At 31.2% G+C, this 16092-nt stretch overlaps 1 protein-coding gene and 1 pseudogene across 2 annotated transcripts; both read right to left on the bottom strand.

Moving 5' to 3' along the window:
* Positions 1–2325: 2325 nt before the first annotated feature.
* On the bottom strand, positions 2326–11672 carry LOC128170543 (uncharacterized). Of its 2 annotated transcripts, XR_008241852.1 has the most exons (5): positions 11316–11672; positions 5982–6215; positions 5518–5769; positions 3824–4976; positions 2326–2696 (listed from the first exon to the last, which is right to left on the bottom strand). XR_008241852.1 is itself a non-coding variant. In XM_052836327.1 (4 exons), the coding sequence occupies exons 1-4, from the start codon at positions 11371–11373 to the stop codon at positions 4756–4758; spliced, it is 765 nt and encodes a 254-aa protein (XP_052692287.1). In that variant the 5' UTR covers positions 11374–11672; the 3' UTR covers positions 2888–4755. The 2 variants fall into 2 exon arrangements, 1 of the variants encoding a protein (XP_052692287.1); XM_052836327.1 differs by lacking the exon at positions 2326–2696 and having other exon boundaries at positions 2888–4976.
* Positions 11673–11684: 12 nt separating this feature from the next.
* Positions 11685–14052, bottom strand: LOC128174498 (uncharacterized; annotated as a pseudogene).
* Positions 14053–16092: the final 2040 nt, after the last annotated feature.

Here is a 16092-nt window from a genome sequence, read left to right as displayed (position 1 = left end):
GAACAGTAGGTAAACCCAAATAATGGTTTTTAAATTAGTATATCTTTGTTTCAAAAGCTATTTAAAGGTCTCCATAGAAATTACATTGAGTTCATAATAGGTTAGAGATGAATGATATTACATTTTGTAGCAGGAAAATGTTGGATTTAATACTTTTTTTTTTAATGATGACATTTGTCTTTATCTTTAATGTTCAAGATGTATGCTATTGTTGAACATGATAACAGGACTTAAGAGCAAAATTGAATTTAGAAATGGCTTAACTTTTTTTTAATTTCAACCTTCGTGCATTTTAAACATGACTCATATCTGTATTATAGATCATAGTAAAAACTATAGCAACCCAACTGTCACAAATAAGTTTTAAAAATAATTTGAGTAGATCGTATAGGCAACTCAATAAAACGTAAATGTAAATAAAACATGTAAATGTGACTTGAGCTATATATTTGAATGTCCCCTTAAAATAAAAAAAAATATGTTAGATCAGAGTAACGTGTCAAGCAGATATATTTTAAGCCTTCAATTTTATTCAAAAATATGTACATTTTATACACTTTGGGCAAGGCTAGCTATCCTTTTTTACAAACATATTCACAAAGTTTTCTTCTGAAAGCATGGTCAAAGAACCCATATATAAATGGATTAACGATTGCATTTGCAAAATAAAGAACGCGCATCGCCATATAAACATTGTTCAGTAGATTTGTACGCTTTCTTTCCCAAAAATGAGGATCAGCCATTTCCTTCTTGATAATAATAAAAGGGGGTATCAAAGTCATCAGTAAAAACACTTGTAAAGTGAAAAACATCAACGTGAAACGGTGCGACCATGAAGAGTTTTGTCTTCGAATCTTTTTAGCACTTAATTGCTTAAAATTTGCTCCAACTTCCGTTTCAGTTGTTACTATGTTTGATGTATTTTGTCAACGGTGTTTCTTAAGGATGTTAATTGCTATTAAAACGTAAGACACAGTAATGATAAACATACACGTTCCATGTAAAACTGCAATGAAAATCAAATTTCCTTTATCCAGCGCTCGGGCTGCGTTATTAATTTCCTTGCACATGTACCCTATGATGTTGTCTTTGTAAACTTCAACAGTTCCAAAAACAAAAAAGTGTGGGAATATATGAGATTAAAGAAAGTATCCCGGTACAAATAATGAAAATCCGTAATCGTGAAGTCGTAATTTGACATTTCATGATCTGGCAAATTTGATGAAATCTGGTTACTGCGATCGCTATTATTATCATTATTGAGTGAGTAATAATTACTCGAATTGAATAATAGAAAAATTTACATACCCAAGAATTTGGGAATGTTACGAAATGTGTAAGTTTTAGTATATGATACACAGCACTAAATGAAACACACATTAAGTCTACAGTTGCCAAGATTGCTATGAAAAAACGACCGTTTCCTTTGTTTTTTAATCCTTTTTGGTATACAAAAATAACAGTTACGTTGCCAATGACTCCGACAATAAATCCAAAAACAACAAGGATTGTGGTTGGTAAAAACAGTTCAGTATAATAAGTATTCCAGCTGCCAAGTGAAATCATGCTTCTTGAAGAATGAACAAAGACTTTCATATGAATTGCATCTAAGCGTGAATGAAAACGGTTAGACGATACTTACAACATTTTGAACTTTCAATCCTGTAACTATAATTTATACATATATGTATGAATGCCAAATCAACTAAATTTGAGGGGGGGGGGGGGTCGATGAAGTGTAAAGTCTGAAAATCAAGCGTGCTGGGTTGGACCTGTTCAAGGATTATTTAACCTGTATATGTACTTTTGAAATATACTTCTATTTCCTTAAATGTTAAACATCATCTCAACAATTACCACATCAATATTGGGGAAATGAACGTTGTTTCTATACTTTGATCATGTAAACACACTATGTCCTTAGATTAACAACTCATACTTTCATATAAGCTGTAATACATTCTAATTAACTATCAGCGTTCCATTAGGAGGGGGGATCATACTTTCCTCCATTTTGTTCTCCTGTATCAGGAAAAAATACGTTTCCTTATTTTATAAAAACAAGGGGTTATTTCCTTAAATGTATCATCACTTAAAATATTGTTTAATCGTAATGGTGGTTTACACTTAACTGTCTTTTTTGAATTTATTTTCCATTTAATACTTTTTTGATCGATATTTGTTTTCATTCAGATTGTCCAATCGTATAATCAAGAATGCGTATAATATTACGGCAGTAGATGTGCAATTCAAAAACAATAGAATATGATTTATTTTAGTATGTTATCACATTAAGTAAGAACACATCCACATTAAAATTTTTTTTAATATCATTAAATTCATATACATATAAGATTCACAAGCTTCAGACGTTAAAAACAAGGGCACAGATAGTTTGCATTTTTTTTAAAATGACAATCATCACTCACATTTTAAATTATATCATTGGTTTGTCATTCGACTATCAATCAAATCAATCTAACCAGAGTAATTTTTGAAGGAGGAAGAATATAAAATCCATTTGACTATCAATCATAAAGTGAAGGTTGATTATGGTTCCACGATTCCTGATAATCACCATTGTCCATTGCCAGGTAGTATCCACCATTTGGAAATATGCAGGTGATTTCATATCTGTTTTCTTTGCTGTCCTGTTCATCCCATTGTTTATCCACATATTGCTCTTTTTCTTTCTGCTGATAAAAATTTTACAACTCCGAATATTTGAATGTGATTTTTCATTAAATTAATTCTAATTTATATTTGACAACAATTAATCATAGATTCGGTGCTAACATTAATCACAAAACGGTCCTTTTTATGCATCAACAAAAATAAAAATCTTATCGACAATGTTAGAGCGGCATCTGTGGACTCAGTAAAAAAAACAAGTCTTTATAAATATACAAGAAGCCACATGTATATATTAAAGTCTCTATATTTCAGTATTTATTAATATTGACGTTGCTTTATCAACACAATAAAATACAGCAAAACACGGTTATAGCGAACACGCTTATAATGAATTGACGCTTACAGCGAAGTGAATTTCATTTTCCAAGTCTGTATTTCATGTTGTAAACTTGACGGATATAACGAATTACGCTTATAACGAAGTAATATTGCCCATCCCTGGGATTTCGTTATAAGCGTGTTTTACTGTATTTTCTGTTTGTATTTGCACCAAAAAAAAAATACTCAGATTATCTGAATCGGGAATCCATGTTTAAATAAAGACGGTTACACGATAAATAGTAGTCCCATAAATATACAAGACGCTTGCATTCAGAATGACAATATCAAATATTTCAGTGTTTATATGAACAAGTACTGTTTTATTAAAAACACTATGATATTTTCTGTGTTAGTGTTTCGTTATTGTACTCAACAAAATGATAACAATGTCTAAACCCTGATAATTAATAAAATAAGAAAATTAGAAAGTGAGTTTAGGTATATGTTTCTTCATTCAATTACGTTTAGAATATTGATTGTTTAATTTTCAGTCCTGTTGCCGATAAAGATTGTTTAAAATTGTCCAGTATTCGAGCCCGCCAAATTTTCTAATCAGCTGGTCATCGTACTGAATTCAGAACAAAATTCATCGAGTGTTGACATTGAATGTTGGAGAGATAAGCGCTGGTTTTTAAAGTTTGTTTAACATTTAAAATTCAAATATAAAATTTCATGATTTTGTGAACATTCTTATCTTCACATTCAAAATCATTTGTTTTGCATACATGAAAAAAAAATATGCATAAAATATAAAAAGGCTTTTAAAAGTGCATAAACATGATGCAACAAAAGATGACGATATAATTACTGGTCAAATGAATTTTTTTCCATGGTGATATTATCCTTCCTCACGTTAGATTTTAAAATATAAAGCCCTCTGTGTAGTTTTGTTTGGCAGCAACAACCATGTTTCTTTTCCTTTTTGAGATCAGAATGAAGTTATATCTATATTGAAAGAAAAATATAAACATTATTTGTGTTATCTATTCTTGATATCAGTTACACCTACACTTCACACGCTACTTCCAAAACAAGTAGTTGTTATTTGAAAGTATTATAAAAACTAAAAGTAAAATGAAAAGAGTATGTTTTTATCTTAGATTCAGATCACTTTTATGGTAAAAAAAAATCAGAACATTGTTTATATCATAAATATGAAACAGAATTACTCAAGTGTTGTCAATAACAATAATGTTGATAGTTAAGAAATTCATACTTACAGTTAAATTGCTAAAAATTAATCATGATTTTCCAAAACAAATTGATTGCATTTACGTTATCAAACCTTTAAGATAAGATAAGTTTAAAACGGTTGCAAATACAATATCATAACTATTTTGCATATTAACAAAATACAGGAAGACAAATTTATAATTCAGATTTCTGTACACAACATCATTTTAAAAACATATTTGTATTACAAGTTTTGAAAAAAAAATGCTGTATTCAAACTCAAGATCTGCTGAAAAGTTGAAAATATTAAAACATGAAAAGCAGCAACACATTTCAAGAATGCAAAAAGCATTTTTGAAAGTCTGAGTAAAAACGTTGAGTGTATTATTTCAGCGACACAAATTCACAGTCTTTCACACTTACATATGCAACAATGTATACATTTTTTTAAAGCGTTTAAGCAATAATAAGATACGTGTGAAATTACTTCACGTCTTTTAAGTTTGAAATAAATCAAAACTTAAATATTCAAAATGATTTATATTAAGTTTGTTTGCAATTATAATATTAGCAATTTATTAAATATATCATATACATAAAAACGTTGTGTTTTCCGTAGAAATATATCATAATTACAATTGTATTACAACCTGTGTCACAAGTCGATCCTGTGTATCCTTGAATGCAGCCTAGACATGTTCCATCCATGACGTCACACCGTCCATCCAAACAGTTCTGATGGCAAGATGTAGAACAGTTATCTCCGTCGTAGCTTGCATTCAGACAACCTGTAAATAAGAGTATCGAAGGAAAAGGGATGATTATTTTTTGGCAATAAGTAATAATAATAAAAAAGAAAGAAAAACTTATAGTATATTTATCTAAAATGAAGTAAGAATTAGAACTATGGATTTCATAAACTTTGACTGTGCATGTGCTTCACATTTTAAAAAATGTTACATTTACTATGACAGAAGTATGAACGAGTCTTTCGCAAACAAGTATTTAGCTGTGTAATAAAAACTCTATACTTAAGTCACAATAAACGTAACACAGTGAAAATATTTCTTCATATAATGCTCCTTGATAAAATAAAATTGTATTATTCTTCAAGAGAATTAATGTAAGCCATTGTAAATCCAAGAGTTAATTTTGTGTAGTATTTGATATTGTCAATTTTTATGTGATGCCCTATTGTATCTTATGTTACAACACTTATTAAAAACATAGATACAAGTAAAACAGAATACATGTAAGAAAAAAAATAACTTAAGAAAAATGCACAATTAAATATTTCTATTGCTGATAAAAGTACATTAATTAAATCACCATATACTTCTACTTCGCATAGTTCATTGAAAGCGTAATAACTATATCCTGCAGGTAGCGGAAAGTGTGTTCTGTTGTTGTAGTAGATGACGTATCTCCCACTCAGACGACATGATATGTTAAGGGGGTTAGGAATTGTATCCCTTGTGTAGAATGTGTCCTTAAAACAAAGTACCCAATCCTCCTTGGTAGTTGTGTTTGATACGTAGAGCGAAAATCCCAAAAACGTGGACAAGGTGTCACCCTTAGTATCTGATTAAAAAAAATCTTATCGTTAATACTACTAGAGTTTATTTAAACTATTTCCATTCGCCCTTTAAAGTTGTGCTGAGTTTTGCCTCTTTGATTACATTCTTAAAAAAATAATTAAAAGCAAAATTGTGTATTGACCTATTTATCATAATGCATTTTATGATCGAGTACGTTTATTTTTTTATGAATTTAAAGTGTTTTCAAATCCATACCCCATAGAGTATTGTTCGTTGCATAATGAATAGAGATGTGGTCGATACTGAGTACCCCTTCCAGATCTACCTGCCATTTTGATGATGAACGTCCATAGTCGGATAACGTACACTGCCCTCCTTCAACATCCAAATTAGATTTATATCCATCTACAGCATGAGCCGCGTCAAATGTTCCATAAAAGGTATACTGAGTATATTGCTGCGATGCAGGTTTATTCAAGGCAATGTTTTCTATAATAAATAGTCATATTACAAAGTTAACGGAAACGTTAAAAGTATAACAAAACTGAATTAGGAACAGGTGTAAAAAGTAATTTATAGGTAAGCGGATTTTAAGGATGACGTTCACTTCGATAAAAAAAAAAAAAAAAAAAAAAAAAAATTGTTGTATGTCACAGATTTTTAATTGTAGTGTTACTTTTTTATTATCAAATTAGTAGGTCAATTACCTAAATGTTGTATAAATAAACAGGGAGGATTCACTGGTATCCATTTAAATTTATAAAATCAATTTCATAAAGAAGAAACAATCTAAAGCAATGTTACCGTAAATTCCCCCCTTGTAAAAAAGTTTGTTAAAATTCCCAAAAACATTTTTTTAAAAGCCATGAAATGCAAAACAACGAATGTTGCCAATTTAAAGGAAGGAAAAAAAATTCGTTATTGACAGTCTTATTTAACTAATAATTTGTAAATCCACAAACTTGGAAATGATACTTGTCTTGTAATTTGCACTAAGCTATATGCTATATGTAGCACTTACGCTTACACAAATTAAGCTCATAGTTGCCAAAATTGGTATGAAAAAGCGTCCATGTCCGGTGGTTTTTATCCTCCGTGGTACATGTATATATAAGTTACAACTGGATTGCCTTTAAGTCCGATAAGAATTCCAAATGCAATTTTAATTTTGTTTAGTAAATACGTTTCACTATAAAAGGAATTCCATCTCTAAAGTAAACACGTCTCGTGTGTAGAATGACCAATTAGTTTGACTTCCACGCTACTTATAAAAGAATATAAAGACTCACTTCAACGTGCATGTTTCAGTTTGTACCTGGCAATCTCTTAATTTAGAATATTTATGTTTGTAAAAGTTTTCCGTTCAAAGTTTAATGTATAACTGTAAACAGAAAAAAAAACTCAGTAAATTAAACAAAAAAACACATTATTCCATTGGACCTGTTTAAAGTTTATTTTTAATCTGAACCCATGGAAATATATATTTTTCTATTTTCTATAGTGAAAAACATTTCCTCAGTATCTTTAGTTGCGTTTAAAAGTGAATGATGAAAAAGATAATATTGGGCTTTTAGCAAAACTGATATATTTTTGGCAGTTTTACAATATTTAAAGTTAAGATTTTATTTGTAAGTCAATATAATTTTGCATATTTTCTGTTGGTTTGTTTCTCTCATTTCATTAAGATATTCGAAAGGCACTACAAATATTTTGAAAAAGGTGCTAAAAACGATAAAAGACAAAATACCGCAAACTTTGATTATTGTCCTCAAATTAACAGATATGCCAGCAAGGTCAATATAGTAAGTTTATTACGATAAACCTCTTAGTGTTATCATCATTTTTTTTGGTTAAATTGAATGACAAATGTGTAGGGATTTGAAAACTGATGGAGGACATTCGGTCTAGAATATTCATAAACATTGTCAAAGGAAGCCTAAAATTGTGTATCTCTTAAGTGCCACTGCCATTCATGAACTTAAAAAAAATATTTAATGACTATTAACTGAGGTAAGTGAATGCCCTACTTTTTTGCAAGTGAAAAAAATACTACAATAAAAACTCTACACCACACTATAGACGGTTTTTTATTATCATCAGTTGACTTTTTTTCAATCTCAGTAAACGCTATCCTTTATGGACCATCGTAAAATTTGAAGTTCTACAGAGGTCCATAGCTTTGTATAAAAAACAAAAAACAAAAAAGAAGTCATAACTGCTACGAAAATATGACAAAAAATGTTTAAAAAAAATAATTATTGTTCTTCATTTGAATAATTATTCCACCTCCAAGAATTTACCACTACAACCCCTCTTCCGAAGAACTACTCATACAACCCCCTTCCAAGTATATACTCATACAACCTCCTAAGGACCCATTCCTAAAATCTCTTTCCAAGGATATACCATTACAATACCCCTTCCAACGCATTACTTACACCCCCCCCCCTTTCCAAGGATCTTTCCATCACTACTGAATCCCAAAATGATATTCCCCAAAACTGACTGATATTGCCTGACATCTACTATACATTGACTCTACCTCACTGTACATTTCACTGACTTCCATTGTACCCCACAATACATTTCTAATGAACAGCATTGTACCCCATCGTACACTACTGTACAGTCCTACTTGACTTTTACTGTACCCCACTGTACGGCACTGTACAGGGCACTGGCGAGCGCTGTATCCCACTGTAGGGTAGTATACAGGACACTGACCATGCTGTACCCCACTGTAGGACACTCTACCATTAATTTGAAAAAGAAATAGATTTTTTAATCTTAAGTATATAATTGTCTTCGATATTTATTTTGATTATACTTAACAAAGCATTAACATTATGTTTACAGACTTAACAGAAGAATGCAACAGGCCGTTAACTTTATTTAATATATTTTATTTATCAACGTCCATTGTTTTTTAATGTTAGGGTCACAAAATAATACTTACATCTATCAAGTATTAGTCCTTCTATTTCTTACGGAAACTTATAGTTAACTCAAAGTTCTTTAGAAACAGATAGACTGAAATCTACACGTCCAGTTTATCGATTCGTCGAAATATACAGCGACTGCAACGGATAAAAAAGTGACAGGACTGAAATTGACACGCCTTGTTTTTCGATTGGTCGATACCTACAATTACCTAAGAAAAATCATGAACTGCACGAAATAATCATGATGATTTCAAAGTCAAAGTGTCACAGGAGACGATTTGGCTGTTTCATTTAGCTAACGTACTTATGTACGTTAACAGTAATTTAGAGAATTTTGCTTACTTTACCATCAATTCATTAATCAATTAAAAGAAAGATTCTTTCTGAAATTATTCATGTGGGTTATGAAGGTGGCGTTCATTGCAGAAAAAACATTATAAAACCGGCTAACACGGGTTATATATTTTTCTGCAATGTCGCTACCTTCATATCCCGAATGAATCATCAAAAACAACATTATATTGTTCAAATGATATGCTTTTTATGATAATTTTCCTAGCTATAAGATAAAAGTTCTGAATTTAACATATTGAATCTCATCATTAAAAAAGTGCATGTCATTATGTTTATTTTGCTAGTAATTGCTTGGAAAATAACCCCCCCCCCCCACCAACCAGCAAGGTCACATAATCATTTCTTATTGATGGTATGACAAACCATCGTTTAAATGATGAGATTGTTGTTTTCTGCATCTCATAAGCTGTGTTTTATCCGCTAAAATAAACAGTCGATTAACAAAGAATCCACAAAATATAATCATGCTTGTTCTGTGTTCTTTGTGTACACTTGTCCAAGTATAACTGCCCGCTAGACTAAACAGGTACACTTTGGCGATAGCGTGTGAGTTTTTAGCTCATATGTTGATTTTCTTTGATTAAATATTAAAAATACATTCCAAATCTTAGGTTTTAATTCAACAAAATATCACCTACTGCAGAAGACTTTATGAATTTCAAACATATTCAATGACATATTAAGCGGTGAATATTATCATTAATTTCATCAAGAAAGCAAGGAAGGTTGTAACATGTTGAAATATGCGTAGCTGTACAGTTTTCTTAAAATATTGCTAAATAATTGATTTATATTTAAATGTTTTAGAAATAAGATATACAAAATGCCAAACGCTACACACTATATTTGTATAATGAGAGAGAGAGAGAGAGAGAGAGAGAGAGAGAGAGAGAGAGAGAGAGAGGAACTGGTTTCAGTAAATAAAAAAAACAGTAGAAAAAACTATTTGTTTACTCATTCATCGAACCCGTTCACAAATAACCTATTACGGAAGGAGAAAATAAACATGTTGCCAGGAGTCTCTTGTAATGATGATCGAATATATGCTATAATTAAATTGCGATGCAGCAAAAATATTGAAGGAGAGGACTCAAACTTCCCTGACCATTGACCATAAACATTTATGAGAATAGTAACATCATAACAGAGAGAGAGAGAGAGAGAGAGAGAGAGAGAGAGAGAGAGAGAGAGAGAGAGAGAGAGAGAGACAGACAGACAGACAGACAGACAGACAGACAGAGACAGAGAGAGACAGACAGACAGACAGACAGACAGACAGAGACAGAGACAGACAGAGACAAACAGAGAGAGAGACAGAGACAGACAGGGACAGACAAACAGACAGAAAAACATAAAACCCCCTACTTCCGGATCTAAACACGCAACCCTAAATGATTTAACCCATACATAAATAATCACAAGTATGATTTCGTACTTACCGAAGTTTTCGCCTCGTTAAATAATTTAAAAAAATAAATCAAAAATATGAAACTCATTACTACGACTGCTGTGATTGAGGAAGTAAATTTACGTTGTTCACTATCGATCTGTGCCCAAATATTTAGGTTATTCGTGTTAAACCAATTTAAAGCATTTAAAAAGGGGGGTCACTTATCCATAGAATTACTCCATTTACCTTTATGATTGCATGTCTTGTAAAAGTTTAAACTTGTTGGAAGGATTTATATTTTTAAATGTTTTAGAAATAAGATATACAAAAGTCTAAACGCTACACACTATATTTGTATAATGAGAGAGAGAGAGAGAGAGAGAGAGAGAGAGAGAGAGAGAGAGAAACTGGTTTCAGGAAATGAAAAAAAATGAACAGAAGAAAAAACTATTATTTTACTCATTCATCGAACCCGTACACAAATCACCTATTACGGAAGGAGAAAATCAACATGTTTGCCTATTAATTTAGGGGTCTCTTGTAATGATGATCGAATATATGCTATAATTAAATTGCGATGCAGCAAAAATATTGAAGGGGAGGGCTTAAACTTTCCTGACCATTGACCATAAACATTTAGGAGAATAGTAACATCATAACAGAGAGAGAAAGAGAGAGAGAGAGAGAGAGACAGACAGACAGACAGACAGACAGACAGACAGACAGACAGACAGACAGACAGACAGACAGCCAGACAGACACACAGACAGACACAGAGACAGAGACAGACAGACAAACAGACAGACAGACATAAAACCCCTTTCCTTCGCCAAGGATCTAAACACACAACCATAAACGATTAACCCATACATAAAATATTCACAAGTATGGTTTTGTACTTACCGTAAGTTCTCGCCTCGTTAAATAATTTCAAAAAATAAATCAAAAATATGAAACGCATTACTACGACTGCTGTGATTGAGGAAGTAAAATTTACGTTGTTCACTATCGATCTGTGCCCAAATATTAAGATTATACGTGTTAAATCAATTTAAAGCATTTAAAAAGGGGGATCGTTCATCCATAAAATTACTCCATTTACCTTTATGATTGCATGTCTTGTAAAAGTTTAAACTTGTTGGAAGGATTTAAAGCATCGATATGGGTTATCATTTATCCATGGAATGAAAACAGTTGTATATATAAATATAACCTTCCTTTTGATTGTGGTTTGATTTAGCAGTTAGCAATATAAGCAGTTACCTGTACGTGCTAAAAGCTTCCTGTAACGAAATAACAATGCTTAACTAACAATAAAACTATTTACATAACGTCAGAATACAGTTTTATTCATATGCCTTACTATTTACTTTAATTATCATATGTCTACATGGTTCGTGTTTTCCGTTCATATGTAAGGTGTTTAAAACATAGAATCGTTAAATGAGAAACGTTAAACTGACGTTGCGATGAGTTTGTGGTTTTTCAGGGTCAATGGATGTAGGCAAGTTTGTTAGCACACCAGAAAAAAAACAAATAATGGCATTAACTTCAATATTTTCACGTAAATAAAAAGCCCCATGTGGTACGTTCCGGTGAAATTTCAATGATTTATCTTTGTTTCCCAAGAAAATAAATGTAACAGCCTCAGTAATTTCATGTAGACATATTGTGTTTAGTTTATAAATGCATATTAAAGTTGTTATATTTGTAACCTACAAAGAACATATGCTAAGTTTTTCTTTGAACAAAATTATGATGCTATTAATTAGACTAACAGATTGGTTAACAGACTAGAATAAATACATATTTTGAAAAAAAATCCAACTGCGTATGTGTGAACAAAATAAAAGAAAATATAAAATAAAACTGGATGAGAGTTTTAAATTTTACCTGAACTTTTAATAACTTTTAAATGCACCATTTTTGGTATTCATAGATATTGGGTGTACAAAATCCGATAAAATCATTTTTTTTCCTTTTTCGGGATTTATTTCATAATTGATGGTGATAACACCCTTTGGCAATTATTAAAACTTTTAGTCCTAACAACTAGAATAACTTGAATGTCACAAAGTATGAAATTTTCAACATTGAGTTTCAAAAGTTGCTTCCTAGCTTCACAAATGAACTGAGACAAACTGGATTAAAATGTATTACGTGTGACAAAAATCTCAAAACCAGAAATTGCTATAATGCAATACGAGGTTCATGTAAAATGGCTATTTTTGTGCAATTAACATTAGCATTTAGTAACCACCTAAATGACAAACATACGGATACGGACATAATGACAAATGTGGAAAGCACCACACCAGCTGGTGGAATCTGAGTTAATGTACTGACTTTCATTTAATTCTTGCTTTCGTCCTCGACATTGCTCTGAATATCAGACAATAGGTACGCGGGTAAGTTAAGGCAACTCCGAGTTTAATGACCGTTAAAATTATGACCAATTTAAAAACTGTTTATTTTTATGAAAACAGTGCGGAATATTAATACCAGGTGAATGTGTTCACCAAGATATTATAATTTTTCTTCGGAATCGACTCGATCTTTGAAGCTGCCTTACCTTGGTATCACGTGAAAGTTAAAAATAGATCACTTTTTACCTTAACAAAAAATCAAAAAGTGTAACACTACCCCGAATTTCATTTGTATGTTTGCTACTATAATTCGATCGGCAATTAGTTCATGTTTATTTGATCAAAAAATCCATATAAGAAAGGGTTGATAACAGCATTTGTAAAGTATAGCAATCTCATTGCCAAATGAACATTTTTAGAAATATCGTCACTTTTTCTGTCCCAGATATTAGGATCTGCCTCTTCTTTCTTTATTGCAATAACCAACCAGCATACACACTTGTAGAGTGAAAAACATTAATGTAAATCAGTACATTTTTTTGACCTGATACCATTGTTAAAACAGTTCCCCCGTTTTCTGATTCAATGGTATTTATGTGCATAGTATTTCGTCTGCGTCTGCAATTGGCTTTAAAGATAAAGACTGCTATCGAAAAGTATGATATGATTATGAGAAGTATACATGTCCCATGAACGACTGCCATGAAATACAAACTTCCTTTATCCAATGCAACGGCATCATTATCTATTTCCTTACACTTGTACCCAGTAATGTTTTCTTTGTAAATTTCGACAGTTCCAAATGCAAAAAAAGTTGGAATATAAACAACATACTAAATATTCCGGTACCTGCAATGGCGATCAACAAATGAAATGTTTTAATTTGATATGTTATGATATGGCAAATATGTTGAAATCTGCTAATAGCAATCACTGTCATAATAAGTCAAAATCACCCGAATTGAGTAGAAAAACACTTTGCAAATCCACGAGTCAGGAAATGCTACACGTCTTGTAATCTGAACTATGTTAAATTTAGCACTTACTGAAACACACATTAAATCTACAGTTGCCAAGATCGGTATGAAGAAGCGCCCTTGGCCTTTGTTTTTCAACCCTCTTTGGTAAACAAAAATAATAGTTGCATTTCCAAGCGTTCCGATTATAAGCCAATTCGTAAGCAGAATCGTCTTTAGTAAATATAATTTGCTATAGTAAGAATTCCATTTTTCAAGTGTAAATGTATCATTTTTAGAAGACAACACTGTTTGCATGTCGTTGGTTTATATGCATAAGAAAAAACAACTAAACTTTATTAACATAATCCATAATTGGAATCTGGTATTTAAAAAACTCGCTTTTTATAGTTTCAGGGTTAAAAACCCAATTTTCAGAAGAGTATAAAGTTCAATAAACAATTATATAAGATTAAACATGTTCGAAGTGTTCAAACCCACGAATGCTTGTATTCATTATTATGTTTCCTTGTAAGTGCTTATTATATACTCAACATTCTCAAATACATTGTACAAAGAGTAAAGTTTTTGAAATATTCCGACATTTGATAGCGGAAGTTTAAACATTTTTATTTGAAATATTATATTTTGTATAATTGATAGTTTGGTAACCTTTGGTAAGGCACATTCTACCTCATTCAATCTTTCTAACTTCCTGATTCATATCTGCAAAATATGAACTGCTCTGAAGTAACACGTGGTTTATTCATAAAATAAGATGATCATTTATACTTAAACGGGCATTACGATCTATTCGTCTGTAAATATTTTCGAGATTTAGATTGATCAATTATATTTCGTCGGAAATAACGTTGGGTTTTTAATTGAAAATATCCATTCTTTTTGATAATCAGACAGTCAAATATATATGTTTTAAACAACCACTGAGGTAGTGATTTAACCCGCTAACAAAGATATGTTCAGTTTATCTAGTTCAGTATATTAGTACATCAGATGTACAAAGAGGAACAATCTTGCTGTATTATAATACTTATTTAACGACGTGTTTGTGGTGCTATTTTATTGTTACACTGTAAATTTGTTATAATCTAATTGAAAAAACAAATTAAAAATTTGCTCATAGATACCATGTTAAAAATGTAGCATTAGTATCCTTCTAGAAATGATAATAGCAAGAAAAAAGCGTTGCATTTGTTTAAGGTAGGATAAATTGGTTTAAAAAGGGAGTTGTTAATAGGAAAAAAATGAAATCTGATAAAAATCATATCCTCGATCTGCTCCTTGTTTTTCTATTGCCGCTACACGAGGATCTAAGCAAACTCCGCTTGTAGTCACCTCCTGATAAACTTTGTTTTGACCAATGAAATCGTAGGTTCCATTCCCTCAGTTACTTGTTTTAGAAGTTATGCCAAAACAATCTATGAATTCCCTGAGGTCGTATAAAATCAACGTATGCCCCGTCTTTAGCTCGCTGATACCGAAAGATTAGAGAACATATGCCATCGCTTCGTAATACGACCCCAATTGTGTTTGTAACCAAATATTATCGTTTTTTACACTTGCTCTGATTGGCTAAAATAACTCATGAATATTCCTAAATTCAAGTTCACCGGGAGGTGACCTTATGTGGGCCTTCTTCAGATCCTCGTGTAGCTACAATAGAAAATCAAGGAACGGATCGGGGATCTTTGTTTTCATCGGATTGAAAAAAAATATCATTACATGTCTACTTATCATACAAATAAAAAAGAAAAACACACTGGTGGCAATCTTTTATTCTATTTCCTATGTGTTGTGTTTAGAAAAATTTATTGTAAAACGTAAGTGAATTGAATTTGAAACTTTATTTTTTAACAGAAAAAATAGCGAGGACATGAAAATAAGACCAGTATTTAGTATAATTATAAAGATTTATTCAGATATCGGTCAGCTTATCTAATAGACATTGGCATCCTAATGCATTTTATCTGAAAAGAGCATGTATTCAGAGACTTACCTGACGTAATCTTTTTCTGTTACAACATTTCAGGGAATGTTATAAGTTGTTAATGGGGTTTGCATTTGTGAATCTTTTCTTGTATTTTTTTTTTCAAACAATTAATAGATACATATATTAAGTGCTGTTCTGATTTAGGACTACATGTGCTTTTAAAACGTGTATTTTCAAAATAAACGATATTACGACTTTTTAATTGCAAGCAAACAAAACAATTCATAGCTAACATATTAAAAGTATTGCATTGAAACATTACAATACATATCGTTTAATATCTAATAAATTAGCGAGATATAGGCGTTTCTGTTAAAAAAAAACATTCTTTGATACCTGCATAAAAC

Source organism: Crassostrea angulata, chromosome 2 (genome assembly GCF_025612915.1).
Source record: "Crassostrea angulata isolate pt1a10 chromosome 2, ASM2561291v2, whole genome shotgun sequence".
In the NCBI taxonomy this organism is placed as follows: Eukaryota; Metazoa; Mollusca; class Bivalvia; order Ostreida; family Ostreidae; genus Magallana; species Magallana angulata.
This window is presented reverse-complemented; position numbering and strand designations above follow the sequence as displayed.